This window comes from Mauremys mutica, chromosome 6 (assembly GCF_020497125.1).
Source record: "Mauremys mutica isolate MM-2020 ecotype Southern chromosome 6, ASM2049712v1, whole genome shotgun sequence".
Lineage (NCBI taxonomy): Eukaryota > Metazoa > Chordata > Testudines > Geoemydidae > Mauremys > Mauremys mutica.
In genome coordinates, this window is record NC_059077.1 from 88,426,046 (window position 1) to 88,448,954 (window position 22,909).

At 41.0% G+C, this 22,909-nt stretch overlaps 1 protein-coding gene across 2 annotated transcripts in view; it reads left to right on the plus strand.

Annotated features, from left to right (window-relative positions):
• Nucleotides 1-22,909, plus strand: part of GLIS3 (GLIS family zinc finger 3) — a 323,632-nt gene that overhangs the window by 93,250 nt on the left and 207,473 nt on the right. For both annotated transcript variants that reach the window (XM_045020847.1, XM_045020848.1), the window contains exon 5: nt 19,808-20,015. In XM_045020847.1, the coding sequence (XP_044876782.1) occupies nt 19,808-20,015 (208 nt within the window). The remainder of the gene's footprint in view (nt 1-19,807; nt 20,016-22,909) is intronic.

Below are 22,909 nucleotides of genomic sequence, written 5' to 3' on the forward strand. Positions count from 1 at the left end.
TGAGACTTTCATTTACCTCATGGCATGTCCTGTAGAATTAAATTAAATAGGGCTAGCTTGTTGAATATCTCAACGTTTCAGACTATTATGAGCATTTTTACTGCTACTTGAAATGTGGAACATTTTTTTGAGTCAGCCCCAGAAAATGTTTAGAAGACAAAGGGGACTAGATGGATGATGAAGGAGTTGTAAAACCTTTAACCTCTATTGCTGATCCAAATCTAGCCCAGGTTGGTAGTGACAGAAAACTGCTTTCATCTCTCGGCAGTCTGGTGGGCAATATGAAAGTCCTGTCAGTCTCAATATTTCCCACTCTGTCCCTGTCCCTAAGAGGCCTTCTCCCTCATCTAGCCTCTTTAGCAATCCAAAGTGCTGCTTCATGGTATACTTGTGAGCTGAGGCCCTTTTGTCCTCTTACCTTACACAGAGTCCTTTTCTGCTGCTGTCCCCTTATAGCCCCACTCAGCTCTTCTTGAGCCCCATTTCTCCCCACAGATTTTCCCCTGCCTTACAGCCTGTTTCCCCTGGAGCCCCTTGTGACGAACAGCACTGATGAGAGAGGAAGCAGGCCGACAGTGTCCAAGAATGGAAGTAGAAAATAGAAATTGCAAGTTTTGTCTTGCAGAGAACCAATACCATAGGTTATAGTAAGTAAGGAGAATAACTTTTAGTTTGTGAGAAGGGTTAATTATGACATTGTCCTTCTTTGCGCTGTTATGAAAATGTCTGAGAGCACGTAACTTGGAGTTTGTAGGGACTGTGGCTCTTTAGTTAGAGGAGTTTGAAAAACACAAGTTTCATAGGAAAACATTGTTTTTAAACATTGCCTTTGTCAGAGATACTGAATATTTGATCCAGAAAATATTATAGGGCCAGATTGTGAATCCATTATTCATGATGAATATTACTTTACACCAAAGATAGTCTTATGGAAAGCAATGGGGCTATTAGTGGAGTAAGGCACTACTCGCTGTGAGTGAAAGACTCTTCTCTTGCCCATCAAAACATTCAAATGTGCTATGCAGAGCGAGCATATTAAAATATGTATGCACATTAACTTTAATCATGCAAGTATTCCCATTGACTTGAATGACTGCATACATACTTAAGGTTAAGCATGTGCGTAAATGTTTTGTGGATTGAGACCTTAGTATCTATGAAGCTGCGAGGGTGTCTCCAGAGCATAGAAATAATTTATGGTCCCTTGTGGCCTTGGAATCTATGAATGTGCTTTTCTTTAAAGCATGAAGCAAAAAATCGTAGTTTTCCATTGAAGTAGCTCACGTTTTAGTCTTTGTGGAAAAGTCCTATAGAACTTAGTAGAAAATATAAACACTTTATAGAGTTTATAAAGTTTATAGAGTTTATAAAGAGTTGCATCCGACGAAGTGGGTATTCACCCACGAAAGCTCATGCTCCAAAACGTCTGTTAGTCTATAAGGTGCCACAGGATTCTTTGCTGCTAATATAAAATTATATCCTTGCTATAGAATTCTATGAAATGGTTTAAAAACATATATTCTGCATTATACTGTCTAGGTTTTTAGCACAATTGCTATGGAAAACTAGTTCATTTTCTCCCAACTAAATTCTGTTTTCAGACTTTTCCATAAGAGAGTCTTCCAGGAGATTCATGTGTTAAAAATAAGTTTGAAAGAAGGTTAATTCACAGTTTAGAGTCATACTGCCAGATAGAAGAGACATGTTAAATAAGTAGAAATAGTTTTGTAAAAAAGTTGGAAAAATAACATACAGGAGATGCCTGTATTCTCTGAACGTTCAAAAAGCCCCAGATTATTCTGGAGCAGAACATGACAACTCTGTTAGAAGAAGTCTGGTGTGTTAACGACTCAAATTTCTATCACTGTTATTTTTATGACAATTAAAAGAAAAACTCAGCATGTATGCTTTATGTGGCATCAATAGCAAACTATTCAGATGTTAAGGTGCAATATAATTTACTGACAATAGAGTTTAAATTATTTTTATTGCAGTAGGTGTGTTGTTGCTTTTAACTCTGTATGCTAGAGTTTACTGTTGTTTGATTCTCCTAAGAATTATTTTGGCCTCTCTCTTCTACGGAATATCTTAATTGCTTAAAATATCGGAACTTGGTATCCATTTATGTAATGATTTGCATAGAGGGTCTAAATTTGTATGGACATAGAGTGACCAGATAGCAACTGTAAAAAAACGGGACAGAGTTGGGGAGTAATAGGCGCCTATAAAAGAAAAAGTCCCACAAAACCAGGACTGTCCCTTTAAAACTGGTGGCATTTCCAGGGCCATAACTAACTGGTGGCATTTCCAGGGCCATATTCGCTGTGGTGTCTGAACTCTCCTGCTTACTGCTGTATGTTTTGTGATAACCCAATCACAAAAGAGACTGAGATTAGCCAAGATCCTTCACAGCAACTGTTCTCTTTGTACTAAAAGACAGAACCTATTATGGCAAATTTGCCCCATAAAGAACAGAGCATATGAAATATGCATCCTCCCCAGATCTGCCAGTTTTTAAGAATTACTAGTTTTTTTCTGATTTTTAGTTTTGCTGATTTCTCAGTGCCTGCTCTTCAAGACACTGTCACTATTTGTTATTGCTATGTGCCCCCTATTCCATTGTTATTTCACCAAAAATACGCAGCTACAAGGAACATTACTGTCTAGTAGTGACTGCCCAGTGCCTGCAGCAATACCTTTTAAGTACCAGACATATGCCTTCAGTATGTCTCTTTTTGCCTGGAATATGCCTACGTAGTTCAAATCACGGTTCAATAATACAGTGCTTTGCAGTATACCTCTACTTATACATGCACTGTGAATGTTAGACCGATCTGCATAGCACCTGTACAGACATATGTCAATGCCTGTAATAGGAATGATAGGTGTGTATATAACCATAGCCTGTTCAGTGAGTACACCGTGTCTGAGCTGCTGATGCAGCAACTCCTTTGGGGAGAAGGGCCTTTCACAGACTCTGTGAAGTCAAATGAGGTAGAAGGAGCGGGGTGTTTCAACTTAGGCTTTTACCTCTGCTGCTTTTCTTCTCCATCCCAATCTCTCCTCCTTCCTCTTTGTACTCTTGCTATCTTTCCCCCACCCCACCCGTTACTGCCTTTGCTTTTTTCACAAACATCCCAGTTTCCAAAGCACTGCCCAGTCCAAATGCTAAAACCCCTCGTCCACCTCCAGTCTTTTTAATGGCATGGTGCTACTGTACTAGCACCCATATGCTGCTGTTTAAAATAGGTAGTTTACAATGAGAAGTTTACATATAGCTATGTAAATAGATTCAGATAAGATAGGGTACCCTTCAAAGACCCTAGGCACATACTTGGGGGTTGGCTTGCCCATCCCCCCACTTGTGCTGCTCCACTCTATTTTAACACATTAGCTGGATGAGAGCTAGCATGAGTATCTCTCCTCAAGCGGAGAATCACACCCCTGCTCAAAGTGTAGACACCTGTAGATACAATGTAATAGGAGCCTATATAAGAAAAAAAAAACCCAAATCGGGACTGTCCCTATAAAATCGGGGCATCTGGTCACCCTAGTTTTTTCTTCTTTTTAAATTTTATTTTCCAGGAGAATGAAATAGACTAAAATTCATTTGGGCCTTGGAGCTAAAGGCATGTGCATGCGCATATGTGCAGTGTTTAATTAACTGCCCGAGAGGCAAGGGTAGCCTCTGTTTTGTGTCTTGTAGAATGGGGTGCATGTCATCTGTAATTTAACAAACAATTTTTATATATATTTTACAAGCTGAGAAGCTTTATGTACATTTCAAGTGCTGTAGATAATAAAATAATAAATGAATAGTTAAATTATTAACAGGACCTGATATTGAGAGATGCTGAGCCCCCTCAGCTCCCATTAATTTCAGGGAAAGTTGTGTGTGCCCACCATTAATGAAAATCAAGCCAGAATACCATGGTAAATGCACTATAAATCCTACAATGAAAGATGATCACATAACCGTATAGGATAGCATTTTCAAATGTGCTGAAGTGATTTAGGATCCCAAGTTTCATTAACTTCCAAGGAAACTCAGGCTCCTACATGACTAAGTCACTTTTGCAAATGGGACCTAGGCTCCTAAATCATTTAGGTACATTTGAAAATTGTACCCATAGTCATATGGTGAGTTGGCTACATTAAACTTATTTCAAGCTGCTCTTGCTCTTTACTTTTAGAGGCAAAGTTGAGAGAAACAAAATTCTGACTGCCCACAATCCACTGGTTATAGCACTTCTTTACAAGATTTCAGTCTCCATCAAGAGTACTTTCTGTCTATTCAACAAAGGTGTTTTATTCTAGTGCAGCACATGCATATGCCTGGCTTTTATGTGCTTCCAGCCATGAAAAATTCTTGTCATCTTTCAGATTGTTCACCCTCCACCACCCTATATGCATATGCACACAGTTGCTTTGGTATGCCAATATTGTTTCCTACATCTTTACATTAGATGTTATTCAGTAGCCAGTTTCAGATCCCAAACTATGTAAACTCAGCAGCCTCCTGCTTGGTGAAATAAAAGCTGTGGTTAAGATGTCATTCTCCATAAATCAGTTTTGGCAAGAATGAAGACTGAGGGCAGGAACTGCAGTAGTCTTTACAGGGCAGGATTCATTCAAGTGGTCTTAATCCTACCTCTTATTCCCACTAGCTTTGTGGAAGGTAGATGGACGCACTTTAACATGAAGGAATAAGCTTGCTTTTTTTTTTTTTTGTCACAACAACAAAAGCCTTGGGAAATTCCAGTTAATTAGCATGCCTTGGGCTAATGAAAGAATAAAACTGAAAGAGAAATGCCTAAAGCTTTGGGATGAGTGGAAGCATGTAGGGACAATGCATGTTTTAAATATTTGTGGCTGTTTGTATAATTTTCCCAGGGTTTGCCTCCCTGTGACTTGATGGGATAAGAGTGGAAAGACAAGTGGAAGGTTTTGTGTGGGTCATGATGTAGTAACATTTCAGCTTTTAAGGAACATAAATAGGCCATAAATTGAAGAATGCTGATAATGGCTGGCCTGTAAAAGTCAGTGTAATCAAGACTATTAGAATGAGACCATTTTCTGTTTGTATTAATATAATCTGCAGTAGTGACCACAAAACAACATGGAGTGTGAGGATGATTGTATAAACTTCAAAGGAAGGTGCAATAATCCTCAGTGTTGCCAATTATGGAATAACCTGCCCATTTGTGAAGCGACTTCCTAAACCACTCGGAGGCTGATATATGTTCTGAAGCACAAGGGTTTATGTCCCTTATATAAAAATTGTTCATCCTAACTAATGTTGCTGGGAATGTTCTCACTGGCCACATTAACAGCTTTATTAAATCCTGTTAAATTCGTGGCCTCAGTGATACCATACAGCTGCAAATTCCACAGGCTAATTATATGTTGTGTAAAAGGGCTTACCTCTGCAGGAACTGAGCTTCTCTGATTTGTAGAAAGGAAAGCCAAGACTATCCTTCTTCCATGCAGGAATGCCAAGAACTGCTAAGCTGGTATCATGGAGGGGCTTGAGCAGAGCATGTAGCGATCAGGGCATTGCTTTATTTAATATTGAAAACTGTGCGTCTTTGTTTTTCTATACAAAAGACATTCACTTCTAAAAAAATATTTCTTTTTCCATTTTAGCCTAGCCTGAGATTTGCCTACTGCTTCAAGATACTGCTACTGTAGAAATTCAAACTTTGATAGTGTCTGATAGACATGCTTGAAATGTATATATCAGTTAACAGGATTATCACTTGAAAAGACAATTGTATTTTTACTGAAAAGTTTTTTTGAGGTGATGAGATGTATTGATATTTAATGAAGCATGAAGCTTGTAAATGAACCATGAAAGCAATAGCTAAACTAATTAACTGAGCATAAAGCCCTTAGAATACATATGTTATGTGGGCTGCATGCTTATTATTTCTGCCTGGTTAAATTGACATCTAGGATAACATACTCATATAATCTTTTAGGAGAAACAACATTTAATTTTGCTCTTAATGCTGGTTTGCTTTAGGCAGAGGTTATGCATAGATAATAACTATAAGAAAAGAGAAGCTGTCTCTTTAAAATGCCCTGCTCTGTCCCTGATCCCACGTGGAAACTACATCAGTAGCACTTTCACATTACTGGCGTAGAGGAGGAAATCGCCACTTAAATTTCCTGCAAGCTCAGATGTGGAATATTTAACTCAAGCACTACAGGTTTAAGAGTTACAGCAATGTAGCATCCTTGCGCAATGTCTTTAACTTGGGAAGCAGGTAGGGATTTAGTGTAATGTCAAGTTATTTACGCATTATTGCTTGCATAACACCTCTGCCATTTCCTGTAACTCTGTCAATGTTAAAACTTTCATCCTCTCAACGTATGTGGTGGCAGTTGGCCTGTTTTGTCCTACTTGTGCACGTCCATCGCTTGGGGAAAGAGAGAGAGAGAGAGAGAGAGAGATACTTTACTGAGAAACAGAACTCCAATATTCTGGACTATACTAAAAGACTCATTAGAAATTTTCTATTGCAATCACAATTTAAAATCTGACAAATCATTCATTGTATGCTTGTTCATTGCACACTTCTTCGCTGGTGTCCTGCTAAACAATGATTCGTGTTGGTGAGGTGAGAATAAGATTGGACTGTCCTGCTAAAATGTGAAGAGTGAGACTGGGCCTTGCTCTAGGTGAAGGAGGCGCAAGGAACCTCTCTATTCTTGCATCACCTGTGCAGTAGCCCTGCCGTGTTTTGGGGGTAGATCCTCAGCTGGTGTAAATTGTAACAGACCACTGGAGTTCTGCTTCTGAGGCTCTGCCTACACTATAGCTGATGTTGGCAGAACTCATGTCACTCAGGTGTGAATAAACCACTCTCCTGCGTGACATAAATTACTCCAACATAAGTGCAGGTATGGACAGCGCTATGTTGGTGGGAGACTGGCTGAAGCAGGGTCATGCCCTCCTCCACACAGGCCATCTAAGCTAGTTGACTGCAGAGGGGAGTACATACTGCACTCTTTTAAAGGTGCTGCAACATGTGCTTTCCCTGTGCACACCAGGGAGCCTGTCCCTGCACTGGTTAGTACTCATTAAACACAATTTTGACCTCTGGAGAGAGCAAGAAATCATAAGTTACTGTCAGAGTCAGAGCTGTGTGTCGCTACCTGAAACTACAAAGTCTTTTCAGAAATGAACTCCAGTTACCCGTGACTGCACAAAAAGAGTGATTGTTCCAAAATGGAAAAGCTCTTGTGTCCCACTTCTAAAAGATTGGGATGCTGGCATGACAGAAATTGCCTCATATGAGCAGCCTATATATAAGATTAATGACAAACCTGAAGAATTTCACGTGATATTGCAAAAATATATCCCCTATCTAAAGAAAAGCACAGAGGTACAGTGAAAAGTAAATGATATTGCTTGGGAGGTGTTGTGGGAGGTGAAGTGGTGTAGCAGTCTAACACATTGGTTTTGTAAAGTGTTGGCTTGTTGTTTATGTCCATAGTCTGCTGTTCTTACGTACAAGATAGTATAGTTTCACTTTGAAATTATTAAAAATATTTTTTGCAAAGTTCATTCTTTACAAAAATCAGGCTCCTTATGGTCATTGTCCAATGTCCTAACATTGCTTTGCAGTATCTTCCTGGTGATGTTGCATCAATACATGATGATGAATTCCACTGATGTGACATCTTCCAGTACAACATCATGGCTACATCCAGCTTTATTTTGTGGCTATCTGCAATTCTGTTTAATATCAAAGTGACTTTCTGATACATGTTTCACTGAGCTGTACTATTCAATATACCAGGGGTCCCCAACACGGTGCCCGCGGGTGCCATGGCATCCGCGGGGGCATCTTAATGCGCCTGCATCCTGGCCCCCGGGAGATCACCCGCCGAAATGCCGCAGCGGCATTTTGGCGGGGACTCCTCTCGATGACGATGCTTGCCATCGACAAGTGACGTTATCGAGAGGTGTTGCCTCTGAATTTCGGCAGTGACGCCTCTCGATGACGCTGCTTGCCGTCGACAAGTGATGTCATCGAGAGGCGTCGCTCCCAAATTTCAGTGGGGACGCCTCTCGATGACGCCGCTTGCCATCGACAAGTGATGTCATCGAGAGGCGTCGCTCCTGTATTTTGGTGGGGATGCCCCTCGATGACGTCGCTTGTCGATGGCAAGCAATGTCATCGAGAGGTGTCGCCGCCGAAATGCTGCGGAAATTCGGTGGCATTTCGGTGGGTGCTTCACTGCCGCTGTGGTCCTTCGGCTGTCGCCCGCCAGCCAAAAATGTTGGGGACCACTGAATATACTATATAGTCCAAAGTTTTCATGATATGTGTTGTATTTAACCACTCAAGCAATTTACTTTGCATGATAAATGGTGCACATATAAGTGAACCCTGATACTGTACACTTGTTTTGCCCAACATCAGACATTGAATCAGTGGCAGAGTCAGGAAGGAGAACCATTGTCCTGACTTCCATTACGCTTCCTTGTTTTTTCATGTGTGTTTGTTTTCATTTTGATGATATTCAAAGTTTTCTTTGTGTTGATATTGTAACAACTAAACTTTAAAGTTCTGACCAGTAATAAGAGATGAAGATTTGTCATTGTCCTACTTTTACTCTGCTATCTAGAGATGGAGGGCCTGATTCTGTTCTTACACTGCTTTAACTCCTGTATAACTCCCTTTTCTTCAGTGGAGTTATTCTGATTTATACTGGCGTATGTGAGAAGAAAATCAGGCCTAGATAGTATGGATAGTATATCATTAATGGGTGGGAGAAAGTAGTTTATTCATCTTTCAAGAATAAAAGTTCTTTATACCTGAAAATGTTTGGGTTAGTTGTCTATCTGTAAAGCTCATAGGGTACATATACAGTGCTGAAATAGGTGTTGGCCTGGAGCTGAGATGGAGGGCAAGAGATCTGCTGTAACATAGGAATACAGATATTCTGTGCACTATGTCATGTCAAGCAGAATAACAGGAACAGCTGGCAAATCATTTTAGACAATAAACTAATATTGCATAGAGCTCATTTAATCCAATATTGCTGATAATTAATTAAGAACTACTCATTGCAGCTTTACTGATAGTGAAAAAGAAGAGCATTAAAAGATTCCCACTCCTTCAGTTTAACATTGACTGGTACATGGAGTTAACCAATAACTTATTTGTCCTTATGCAAAATGAGAAAAAATCCAAAACAAAACAACACTTCCAAAATAACTTTTTATCAATGTGGGTCTTGCTAATGTAAATACCAATACATAATTAATATGAAATGTTATAAATATATATGCGGACTCCAGAGCTAAGTGAAAAAATTTTCAGACAAATTGTCTTTGTGCTACAGCATTTTCTCCTGGAAGCCTCACAAAGTTCACATTTTATTGTGCATTCTTAGTTTAGCCATTAGAAAACCCAGTGTTTTCATTTGTCTAAACTCAGACGCTAAAAATTGTTTCCAAGTAGGTGATCTCATTGCTGTCTGCTTTGAACCAGCCAAGTTAATTACCTGCATGGTATTGTTTGCACCGGTCAGTGCTGGATAATTTTTTACCCCAGTTCCACTTGAAGGGAGATATTGTTCTTCATGATGCTTTGTCAGTCTCTTTCGTCTCACATTTGCACTGCTGAAAGTACATGCCTGATTACCTCATGGAACTGAACTGCAAATAGCTTTGGAAATTAATGCAAGCTAATTTACCAAATGTGCTCTGGCAGCAAAGGAAACTGCCTTTTCAAGATGCCAAGTACTGAAGGTCTTTTACTTTATGAACATACAATTTTCTCATACTAAAACATGTAATCATAGATCTCTGCCGACTGTATTTTACCTGGACTATTGTTCATGATAGTAAAGATAAGGTCTGTGTAAACAGTTAAGAACATAGGAATTGCCATAACGCGTCAGACAATTTGTCTGTCTAGTTCAATATTCTGTTTCTGAGTGTGGCCAGTACTGCATGGTTCAGAGGAAGTTTCTTTCTAACAAAGTGTTGCCAATCCTTAGTGTTCAAAATTCAGGAGTAAGGCCTCAAAAAAAATCAGTTTAAGAATCATGAGATTTTTTTAAAAATTCAGTTATTTTTATTTGTTTTCTGGTTTTTGAGCCTGTCAAATGCAGTTGGGTTGTGTGTCAAGCTTTTCTCTGTAACTGTGAGGGCTAGAAACTGAATGGGAGAAGAAAATAAAAAAGCAGAGACTCTCACATAGTCACATAACTCCAGGAGCTGGGTTCTTTAGGAGAACCTCCACCATGCTTCACGTGACACGCAGTAAAATTGTTTCTTGGCAAAGCAGTTAGTGGCTGGCTTGTACTCTGAAGTATGTGGGTGTAAATATCTCAGAAATTTTTATCAGATCAAGTGAAATTTTGGCTAAATGTAGTGTAGTTCAGCTACAACCCCTGAGCCCTCCTGAAGTCAGGTTCGGTTCTGGGCATTAGCCCTACCTGTGAACCAGTCCCAAGTTCTCAAAGATTCGCAGACCTGGATTGATGCAGTAGGTACCATCCTTGGGCTCCTCCTCCATCTCTCCTGCTTCTTCCTAAAAGGCTCAGGGAGACCACCACTCCAGTTTTAACATTGCTGTCTTCTGAGGGGCAGGGAGGGGAGGTTCCCTCCTTCTCTGTTTTATGAGGAAGGTACAAGCTGCTTTCTGTCCCCCGAAGAGCCTGATAGGTTTGCAGGGCAGTGGCTCTTACCTGGTGGCTCCTGCAGCTAGAAAATGTCAAGGAAGACGACACTGTGCTCAAGGAGGAAGCCTGGGGATAGTCACCAACTCCCCAGAAGTCAGCAATGGTGGGGTTGTAGGATCTAGGGGAAGAAACTGACTGGAGTTGGTAGGGAGCTTTGAGGCACAGCACAGGAGTGGGCTTTTCCCCTTCTAAGTGATTTTTTCCCAGCTGCAACCACTGTAAAGGCCCATGGCCTTTCTGGGTGATCCATATGAACAGAACCTTGCAGGCAGTGTTTAGCTGTAGCAAAGGTGTATGTGTTAGATGGGATATACAATCCATGAAGAACTACGCTGTGGTGTGGGAGTGATGGAAGGTAGTTCAGAGGGGCACTGTTGACTTGAAATGTAGCCAATTAAAAGAATGTGTTCAAATAATTTCAGGTACTACACTGGCTCTTGAGCCATCCTGCCAATTTTTATAGTTTCACAATCTCATTCTGGAAAATGTTTTTCCCTCCTTTATTGCTGGATGAAAGACCCACACAAACAACAGGCAAAACTGACTGACAGGGGAAATTGTGAGTATTCACAAAGTGCTATCAAGTGCACAAGGGAAACAGACTGAAAAAATAGAGAAAAAGTTTTTTGTCTGTTGCGGTCATCTTAGGAGTCACTTCTACCAATATTAGGTAAAAGGATTTGACTGAAGTGTGTGTGTGTTTTTTTAAGATGATGCTATCCTTTCAATATATACATTTTCATACAGACCAATTAAATTAATGCGAAAATCTTACGTAATATTGCATAACTCAGAAGTGCATCACTATAAGAATTGTTTGGGTTTTCTGTGATGAATGGACAATGCAAGAATGATTAATTTTTAAAAAGATTTTGAAGATAATACACCATTTATTTAATTGGAAGACTGATTTGAATTTTGATGTGGTGTCTAATTCAAAATATTGAACATTAAAACAGTTTTGGCCTAGTTGGACATTTTTGCTGTACTATCATTTGTCAATTTTTAAAAATAGTTTACAGTTACAAAAACAAGATAAAATAGTTGCAGTTTGAGGATATGATGTGGGTAGCATTACACAACTAGCAGATACCAAGACTTGGGGACAAAAAATTAACTGTTTTTTACATCAACATCTGTTAGAAGAAAATATGTTTAAATAAAACGTCTTCCTCTTGCCCTCTCAAAATGGTATGAGAATGATTTAAACAAGAAGATCTATTTATCTGAAGTTCAGTCTGCCAAAGTATGGCAGTTAGATTTTCTTGTATTCTGTGCATATTGGCCACATTCTTGGGAAGATTGCAGTGGCGTATTATTGCATGTCAGAGATGAGGGAGGTTTAGCTATTAACCAAATACAAAGGGTAAAGAAGGAAATAGGCTGAGGAATGAGGAAATGGATGGATTAAAATATTTCCATAAAATATTTTTACTGTTTACACTTGTTAATTATTAATGTTAATTATTGATGGGGAAACTGTTTTGATTTACATGTATTATGTTGATTTGGAATAAATTATTTACTACTTATCTGCAATTATTCCTTTCAGCCAATTCTGGAACAATTCTGCCTTCTCACTAGTTTTACATAAGTATGATTCCATTGACTTCACTGGAGTATCTCCTGATTTACACCAGTATGAGTGAGAGGCGAAATAGGATCCTCTTATCATTTCAAATAATGAATATTATTCACTGTTTCATAAATGTTAGTTTTCCTTAGAATTTGAGGCCTAATCCAAAACACACTGGAGTCGGGGGAAAGGCTTCCATTGATTTCAGTTGGAGTTAAAGAAGACAGGGCTGATTCTCCACTGAACCTGTGTCGTCATTTACATCTGTGTAAAGGGAGTGTAAAATGCTGCCTTTCTGCTTTGGTAGTATTTTATACCCACCAGTACACTCACTGTGCATTAACAAAGGAACATAAATGGTGAGAGCTGATGATAGCAGATTCCTAGTTGATAATTAATGTTTCTTTGATGGTAAAGATTGCGACCCCACCCCTTCTTCATAAAAACAAAAGCATAATGAAAAATTTACCACAGGCAATATTCACTCCCTTCCAGCTCTGAGTTAGAGGAATTGAAAGACAAAAGTTTCCCATTAACAGTTTCATGAATATAGGAACTGAAAGACCAGACCCTTTACTCACAAGTGAAAAATACAATGTAATGTATTATGGGGCTTGTGTCTCTTGTCTGCAAGTTGCAGCGCTGGTAGAGGCTTTCCAGCGCTGCAATTAGTAACCGTCCACACCTGCAAGGCACATCCAGCGCTGCAACTCCCTGGCTGCAGCGCTGGCTGTACACCTGGCCGGGTTGGGGTGTAGCGATTGCAGCGCTGGTGATCCAGCGCTGCTCATCAAGTGTGGACACACACCAGCGCTTTTATTGGCCTCCAGGGAATAAGGAGATATCCCAGAATGCTTTTAACTAAATTACTCCCTTTGTTTTGTTATGCAGCCTCTCTTTGTTTTGTTGTGAACCTCCGGAGGAGCTCCGTTTCGCTCCGTTTCTACCGGAGCTGCTTATCAGCTCCTGTTTGCTGTGATCAATCTGTGAACAATCAAATGAGATCAGAGCTGTTGTGAACGAGCTCTGTGGAGCTCCTCCGTTGCCGTTGCTGCTATCTAAAAAACAAACAAAGCTCCTGTTTGCTGTGATCATCTGTACCTGGCTGTAAACAATCAAATGAGAGGCAGGCAGGGAAACAGCGGGGAGTCGTGTTGCCTGCATGCTGTTTGCAATTAAGAGTTAAGACTAAGGGGTCGGAAAAATGTTCTGATTTTTCAAGTCAGGAAGCTAACACACAGTGTTGGCTCCAAAAATCCACTCTCTCTTTCCCCCCGCTCCCTGTCACACTAGACCCCACTCCACCCCCCTCTTTTGAAAAGCACGTTGCGGCCACTTGAATGCTGGGATAGCTGCCCATAATGCATCACTCCCAACAGCGCTGGAAATGCTGCAAATGTGGCCACACACCAGCGCTGGTAGCTGTGAGTGTAGCCACACACCAGCGCTGCTCCTACACAGCTGGATGACCAGCGCTGCAAACTGTAAGTGTAGCCAAGCCCTTTGTTTAACAGTTCCTTTTTGCACTGATCACCTTTCTGACTTTTTTGGTAGATAAATTCCAATGAGCTCATGGTTAATCATGTATAAACAACAGTCTAATTGTATGGTTTCAAATTTTCATTTGATCAGCTAAACAAAAATATGGCCTATCCCCCAAAAGAAACCTGATAATCTCATAGTCTTCGGTTTCTTGCTTCTCTCTCCTTGAATTTAAGAAAGTGGATGTTGTTATTGTTGCTTAACATTTCTAGAGAGTGGCATAGGGTGTGTAGCACTGAGAAAATATCAGATCGCATTTGCCAGGTTTCTGAAGCAGGGCTCTTCTTTTCAAGCTAAAAAACAAGTTCACTGAGCTAAATTATGCGTTTTCTTTACAAATCACTTAGGCCTGGTCTACGCTGGGGGGAGGGGAGGGAGGAATCGATCTAAGATTCACAACTTCAGCTATGAGAATAGCATAGCTGAAGTCAACGTATCTTAGATCGACTTAGAATCACTTACTTCACATCCTCGCGGTGCGGGATCGACGGCTGCCACTCCCCCATCGACTTTGCTTCCGCCTCTCGCCAAGCTGGAGTTCAGCAGTCGATGGGAGAGTGACCGGGGATCGATTTATCGCGTCTACACTACACGCGATAAATCGATTCCCTGATAGATCAATCACTACCCGCCGATCTGGTGCTACAGAAAACTCTTTGGTCTTCCCCAAGATGGAAAGACCCTATAAAATGACAGCAGCTGATGAATTATTTTTGGTGTGGTGCAAAAAAGTGCATATTATTGCCAAGAGGACAGGGGACAATCTATGTTATTTTCCTGACTTGTTTCCAGTTAGAACTCATCCAAAACATAGGGACATCTATTAAATAGTAAGTTCTTTACTCTTTGCTTAGGATTAAGTGCAAATGATTAGCCAAGAAAGAAAAAAAATCCCTCTCTGTTTTCTTTGGATTTGGTTGAGCCTCCCTGATAAGAATTCATAGTAACTCCCAGAGGCAGGTGTACATAAAAACATAAGAATGGCCATCCTGGGTCAGACCAGTGGTCCATCTAGCCCAGTATCCTGTGTTTTGGCATTGGCCAATGCCAGGTACTTCAAAGGGAATGAACAGAAAAGGACAATCAACAAATGATCCATCCCTGTCTTCCACTCGCTGCTTCTAGGCTAGGGACACCTAGAGTTGCATCTCTGGCCATCTTGGTTAATAGCCATTAATGGGAGTATTCTCCATGAATGTATCTAATTCTTTTCTAACTCAGTTATAGTTTTGGCCTTCACCGCATCCCCTGGCAAGGGGTTCTACAGGTTGACTGTGTGCTGCATGAAGAAGTGCTTCCTGTTGTTTGTTTTAAACCTGTCGCCTATTAATTTCATTGGGTGGCCCCTGGTTCCTGTGTTATGTGAACAAATAAATAACACTTCCTTATTCACTTACTCCACACCCTTAATGATTTTATAGACCTCTATAATAGCCCCCCTTAGTTGTTTCTTTTCCAGCCTGAACAGTCTCAGTATTTTGAATCTTTTCTCATATGGAAGCTGTTCCATACTGTTAATCACATTTGTTGCTCTTGTCTGTACCTTTTCCAATTCTAATATATCTTTTTTTAAGAAAGGGTGATCAGAAATGCATGCAGTACTCAAAATATGAGCATTCCATGAATTTACATAGTGGCATTATTATATTTACTGTCTTATTATCCATCCCTTTCCTAATGGTTCCTAACATTCTGTTCGCTTTTATGGCTGTCGCGCACATTGAATTTTCAGCGAACTATCCACAATGACTCCAAGATCTCTTTCTTGAGTGGCAACAGCTAATTTAGATCTCATCATTTTGTATGTATAGTTGTGATTATGTTTTCCAATGTTTTCCAACATCACTTTTCATTTTATTAACATTGAATTTCCATTTTGTTGCACACACACCCAGTTTTGTGAGATCCCATTGTAACTCTGCTTTGGACTTAACTATCTTGATTAATTTAGTATCATCTGCCAATTTTACCATCTCACTATTTACCCCTTTCTTCAGATCATTTACGAATATGTTGAACAGCACTGGTCCCTGGGGGACATTACTATTTACCTCTCTCCACTCTGAAAATGGTCATTTATTCCTACTCTTTGTTTCCTGTCTTTTAACAAGTTGCTGCTCCAAGAGAGGACCTTCTTTCTTATCCCATGACTGCTTACTTTGCTTAAGAGCCTCTGGAGAGGAACCTTGTCAAAGGTTTTCTGAAAGTTCAAGTATAGTATATGCACTGGGTCACCCTTACTACATGTTTGTTGACCCCTCCTCAAAGAATTCTAATGGATTGGTCAGGCATGATTTTCCTTTACAGCCAGAGAGCTGCTGTTTTGATGCATGGAAGTTCCCTCACTGGAGATTTTCAAAAGTTTTCACCTCTCTTAGATGGTTTAGATCCAACAAATCCTGCATCTTCACGGGGGTTAGACTAAATGACCCTTGCGGTCCCTTTAACCCTATGGTTCTATGATTCTGTAGGTAGTGCTAAGATGTGCTATATGGAATTATCTTTAGATACTCACTTTCAGGGATTCCAACCCGCTTTCCATGAATGTGATCCCCACTCATAAAGAACTCTATAAAAGCTTCCTGTGCTTCAGTGTTATTTTTAACAGTTTTACTTGGGAGCATTTCAGGGCCTGTTTCATGCTCTTTGACTATTATGGTGGTTTTTAATGCATTTTCCTTGTTCTGCAGAGAACAGCTTGGTAGAGTACTAAACTATAGCCAGTTAGATCATTAGGAAATTACTGCCATTCTGCTGTTAGATTAGGGATGAAAAGAGAGTGTGAAAGCTGCCAATGCTTGTAATTTATATGTAGCCCTGCTGCCTTGTGGATTGATCCTTTCAGGTTGCACAAGCAAAGCACAGTCAGGTCAGCAGCTGGTGAAATCCATAGGACACACACAGGTGCTGCTGGAAATGGTGATTCAGTAGGTGATATCCTTCTCTCTGAGCCTGAACCAACAGTCAGTCCTAGGTACGCATGGACCCTGTGCCTCTCATGGGAAGACAGAAAACTCTTGGTAGAAAGGAGGGAACAGCAGCAAAAATAACTATTTTAAATAGGAAGAAAGTAGGAGTTGTGTTAATGTGGCAGCCTCATGGAGTGGGAATAAGATCCAGGAGCTTCCTGATGTAAGGGGACCAAATAGTAATGTTGATCTCTGTAGTAGTTTTGTCACTTCTAAAACTAGGTAATATTGGCATGGAGCATTGAACCAATGCTCTAGCTTTGTGGTAGGGGTGCTGTGCTGTTGGATATGGTCAGATGGGATGAAAAAACTTGTAGTTGTTAAAGATTCCATGTTATTTCTTGTAAGAAGAGTATTGCTAATCCTTATATCCTCATCAAATTTCAGGTTGGGTTATTAAGGGCTGCCTGATTTCTTTCCCCTTGTAGTTCCAATTGGACACAGTATTCTTCGCTTCCCTTCCTAAATAGTATAGCATTGGTACAGTGTATCTGGTTAAATTGCTGTCACATCTCTCTGTCTCTCACTCACTCACTTACACACACACACTGCATTTTGGTGGTAGGTGATGTGCTTCCTATGTAAGATTTGTACATTAGTTTTGGTTTATACAGCACATTAGGATCCTTAAGGATAAAAGGTCCTGTGTAAATGTAAGCTATTTCCATTATTATTACTCAGATAAAGAGAAAGGAAACAATTTTAAAAAGAAGTGTAAAACTGTGAAACTGACATAACTAAACATTACTCACTCTTTTTTGAAATGTTTGCCACATCATGTGGAGTTTCTTGAATGATTTGCTTTGATCATTTCCTCCCAGTTTTAAAGGGAATCCATTTTGATCAGGAGGAGATTGAAGGGTATGGATTTTTTTCCCTAAGCCTGCCTTTGCCACGAATGCCTTAACATGCCTTTTTGTGAAGCTCACAACCCTTTGAGCACTCTTAATAAGAAACATACACCAGGGTTATATGCTAGAACTCATAGACAAAAGGTAGAGAATAATTTAAATCAGTAGTAAGGGACTTCTCATGGTATTCACCTTGTGTAATCCTTTCTGGCTTGGGGAGGATTTGGAACAAAGAACAAATAGAGATATAAATACTTTTAGTACTTATACCTAACTGTAACGCTCCCCTCTACACCTCTGCTGTCTGTGTGGGCTAAGGAGTCATGGGCCTGCCTTTATCCCCAGTCCTTTCATATAGCTAATGATACTAGCGGTGCAGTGGGTCCCCAGATCTGGGAGCTGTGCCTCTCATTCCCAGCAGGATTCTGGATGCAGGATGTGCATATGGGCAGACCCCCAAAGCTCTGCAGGGATGGACTCAAACCAAGGCTGGTGCAAGGATATTTTGTGCCCTACGTGAAACTTCCACCTTGCGTGCCGCCACCCCTCCCCCCCACACCCCGCACATCAGTTCATTGAGGGGCAAATCCCAATGAGCCTTTTTAGACCCCAGGGGCCAGCCATGCCCAGGGGCTGCTCCCCAGACCAGGTTCCCTCATTCCCTGCACCCTGAACTCCCCTGGAGGGTGCACAGCCCCCCCATGAGTCCTCCCCACCCCAGCAGCCCCCACCCTGAGTCCACTCACTGGCTTTGCCAGGCTTGGGCCGCTGCAGCACCTCGGCAGGGAGGAGCCACCTTCTGGAGGCACCAGAGAGCCAGAGTGTCTCGCTTGCGGCAGCAGCGAGCCTCAGGCATGGAGGAGCCGGCACAGCACAGGGGGGCAGCAGCCCTGCAAAGGCGGCGGCGCTGCTAGTGAGGAGCAGCCTCCCCACAACTTCTCCTGCCCAGGCTGCGGGCCGGCACCCTCCCCACACCCGAGGGGCTCTCCTGCAGGCTGCAGCGGATGCATGTGGGCGCTGGTCCCCATGCGCCCCACTGGTTCCCCCCTCACCGCACTCGGGCTCTGCGGTTCCCGGGCATGTGATCCGCTGCTGCCACCGGGGCATTGGGGCCCTGAGCCTGCTCCGGGAGGGGCAGTGGTGGCTCACATGCCTGGGAGCCACAGAGCCCAAGCATGGTGAGAGGGAATCGGGGGGTGAACGGTGGCCGCCACCCGCATACATCTACTACAGCCTGCAGGAGCCCCTGGGTGGGAGTGCCGGGCCACAGCCAGGGCAGGAGGGGTGGGGGGCACGGCTGCTCCGTACTAGATGCACCGTTGCCTTTGCAGGGCTGCTGCCCCCCCTGCGCCGTGCTAGCTCCTCCATGGCTGGGGCTCGCCACCCCCGCAAGCCGACGCTCTGGCTCTTTGATGCCTCTGGAAGGCGGCTCCTCCCTGTCGAGCCAGGGCACCACTTTTTGGTGCCTCCAACCATTTCGCGCCCTAGGTGACCGCCTAGGTCGCGTAGTACAGGCAAGTCTCATCTTACGCTGGAGTCACGTTCCGCTGTCAGCGCGTAAAGCGAAAATCGCGTATAGTCAAAATTACATTGAGTGTAATGGCGGGTGGAATTGCCCGCACTACAGGTACAGTATATAAATTGTTATTTTTCTCTTTTTTTTGGTTTTGTTTTTGTTTTTGCTGACCGTGCAAAGCTGAATTCGCACGTCAAATGCGCGTAAGATGAGACTCACCTGTAATTGCACTGGCCCTGCCTCAAACCAGTCTCTAATTATGGCTCAACTATTCCTGGGTGTCTTGTCTGACTTTGAATAACTCCAGTGAAGGTGATTGTGTAACCTTCTTCTGCAGCTTGCTCTTTTACCCAGATTGTTCTTACAGTGGTTTTCCCAATATTTAACCTAGATGGTCCCTCTTGCTACTCAAGTCTGTTCGTTCTCATTCTGTCCTTGTTTGATTAGCATGTATAACTGATTCCACTTTGGAACGTCACTTTATATATTTGCAGAAAATTATAGGGCCCTCAATCATTTTACATGCTCAATTCCAGTAATTTCTCCTCATTGGTACCACAGAAATGGGTGCAATATAATTGTGAAGTCTCTGTTCTTGTCATGTGTAAAAGAGACATGAAAACTAATCTGCCTCATTTATTTTTAGGAGGTCTTGGCTATGGGCCTCGGGGCAAGTCCATTGGAAAAGGCAGCTGCAACAATCTAGTTGTCACCAGCAGTCCCATGATGGTTCAGCGACTGGGACCTATATCACCTCCTGCAAACCAGGTCTCAACAGCATGCCACCAGATCAGTCCTAGCTTACAGAGGGCTATGAATGCTTCAAACCTGAATATACCTCCATCAGATACAAGGTCCTGAGTTACATTTCTTCTCTTCAGTATTACAAAAGAGCATATTCATTTTACTATCATTTAAGTACTTAAACACAACCTGTTCTGATAAGTGTTAATGGAGTTACTCTGATCCATTATATCAGTGATGCTAGTCTGGATTTACACCACTATAACTAAGGCTATGTCTACACTACAGAGTCTATGGTGGCATAGCTATGCCAGTATAGTCCCCTGGCATAGCTGCAGCCCACAGTGACAAAAGGAATTTTTCTGTTGGGGTGGGATCACTGCCTCCCTGAATGACGTTAACTGTGTCGACAGAAGCACTCCTCCGTCAACATATCTGCATCTGTACTGGGAGGTTTGTTGACATATCTGTGTTGGTCAGGGGTGTGGGTTTCGTTTCATACTCCAGGCCAAAATAACTATGCCCATATAGCTTTTAGGTATAGACCAAACTTAAGAGCAGAACTTGGTCCAAAGCTTCCATGCTCTGTAGTTCTTTTACTGAATGAAGACTTTCATAACTGCAAAAAAAATTACTTTTTTTGACAATGGAAAAATTGTGGCTCAGTAGGTGACTTGTGGGATGGAAACAGCAAAACTCCTAATAATAAATCCAATTGGTGCAGGGTTTCATTGTATTTTATGTCTGGTACAGTGCTTTGTATGTTGTGCCAGTGCTTACCAAATTATACTAATGTCAAACTCATGGTGCTGTGTCTCCATGAATTTGTAAACTAAAATATGGCTATTGACATTGCAAATGAAAATATTATAGAATCATTGACATTAAGGAAAGAAAAGAACTATTATATAGTCCATTTTACTACTAATATAGCATGTCCCTGATAGACTAGTTATATAAACACTGGGTAGAATTTTCAAAAGTACCTAAGTGAATTTAGGAAGTTGTACCATTTTCAATAACATCTAGGTCACTTAGGTACTTTTGAAAATTAGACTTAGGCTCCTAAGTGACTTAGGCACTTTTAAGAATTTTTGTCAGTGTATCTAACCCAGGGATTGGCAACCTTTCAGAAGTGGTGTGCCGAATCTTCATTTATTCACTCTAATTTAAGGTTTCGCGTGCCAGTAATACATTTTAACATTTTTGAAAGGTCTCTTTCTACAAGTCTATAATATATAACTAAACTACTGTTGTATGTAAAGTAAATAAGGTTTTTTAAATGTTTAAGAAGTTTCATTTAAAATTAAATTAAAATTCAGAGCCCCCTGGAAGGGTGGCCAGGACCCAGGCAGTGTAAGTGCTACTGAAAATCAGCTTGCGTGCTGCCTTTGGCACGCGTGCCATAGGTTGCCTACCCCTGGTCTAACCATTGTGTTCAGTGCTGAAATGTATTTTTTTTTAATTTACAAAATGTAACTGTTACTGTTTTTTAAAATATCTTGTACTGTATCTCATAACTCTGGAATTTGCAGTGAAGTAATCTTGAAATGGTTAAAAACAATACTAGTATTTGACTAGGTTGAAACGTTGTTTTCATCTATTTGTAAGCTATATCGTGAAGAGGGGATTTCCATCATTTTACCACTGAAGATTGTGCTTGTAGGGCCTCCATATGTTTTCTAACTTGCAAATTAACTGTCCATCCAGTGTGTGTCACTGTCAGCCATTCAGATCCAAGGCCATGCCTCCGAGCCAAAAGCCATCATGATTAATGTGACAGCAGTCATAATGTAGTTACAGTTAAAGCCATATATGTGTGTTTTGTATATGTATATACTCAGGTATTTAAATGTGTCACTTTTATTGAGTTTAAGCTGTGCCTTCCAAGTATCTATTTTTAGGCTCATCTTTTGCAGAATTTTAATTCACTTGGGTAATTTCATTTTAAAGAGACATTTGCTAAAGATTAATTGAAATCATCAGACTGTCAAAATTCAAGGTCCTGTATTTCTCCTTTTAATAACATGCCAGTAACTAACACCAATGGATCCCACAGGAAATTTAAATATTTTGACACTTGTTTTTGTCCTGAATTGGAATGAAAAGTCAAAATATTGAAACTTGTTCCAAAAAGTTTCAATTCAGAGATGTTGAAATGTTTCATTTTGGGTTGGTTCAACATTAAACTGCATCTGCCTAAGGTGCGGCAGTGTCATATGTGTGTTGTAGTTGGGGGCCTCATGACCCCATTCTTCTGTATGAGTTGGGCTAACCTATATCTCCTGTGATGCCTCACAATGCCATAATGCACTCTGGCAGCTCAGCATGATGCAAATTAATGTTGAAATGGACCAAACCAAAATGTTTCATTTTGATTTTCCCAGTGGGACCAGTACTGGGATCTAGGAAGTGCGGGGAGTTCTTTCAGGGGAAACAAAGAATGCTGAACTCAGGTGATCATACCTGAGTAAAGGAAAACAAGGTTTTCACTCTTGTTTCATGTTTACTTCTAAAGTTCAAATCAGCAGTTGATAATGCAGCACTGTTGCATTTCAAATTATAAAGAGAATGAGTAATTATAGGTAAACTTAAAAGATTCTGGTCCAAATCCTCAATTGGTATAAACTGAAGTAAATGAAGCTGTGCCAGTTTACATCAGCTGAGGATCTGGCTCTCTGTATTATATAACTATTTCAGATCCTCAGTCTCTACAGTAGTACATATAGTGTTCCATGTAAGTATTTACTCATCAGCATGGGACAGATTTTCAAATGAGTTCAGCATTTTGGTTGCTGACAATCTGTTTCTAATTCTGAATACTGAACACTTGACATTCTGGCCATAATCAAGTTTAATTTTATAAAATGCAACTTTAAAAAAAATAAACTAGTGTGAGCATCCATTTGCATTTAAAACATTTCAATATCTTTCTGAATGAGCCTGAGTCTGATGCACATTTTTTAGTTTATGAATGGGCAATTTTTGGTTTATATGTAAAGGA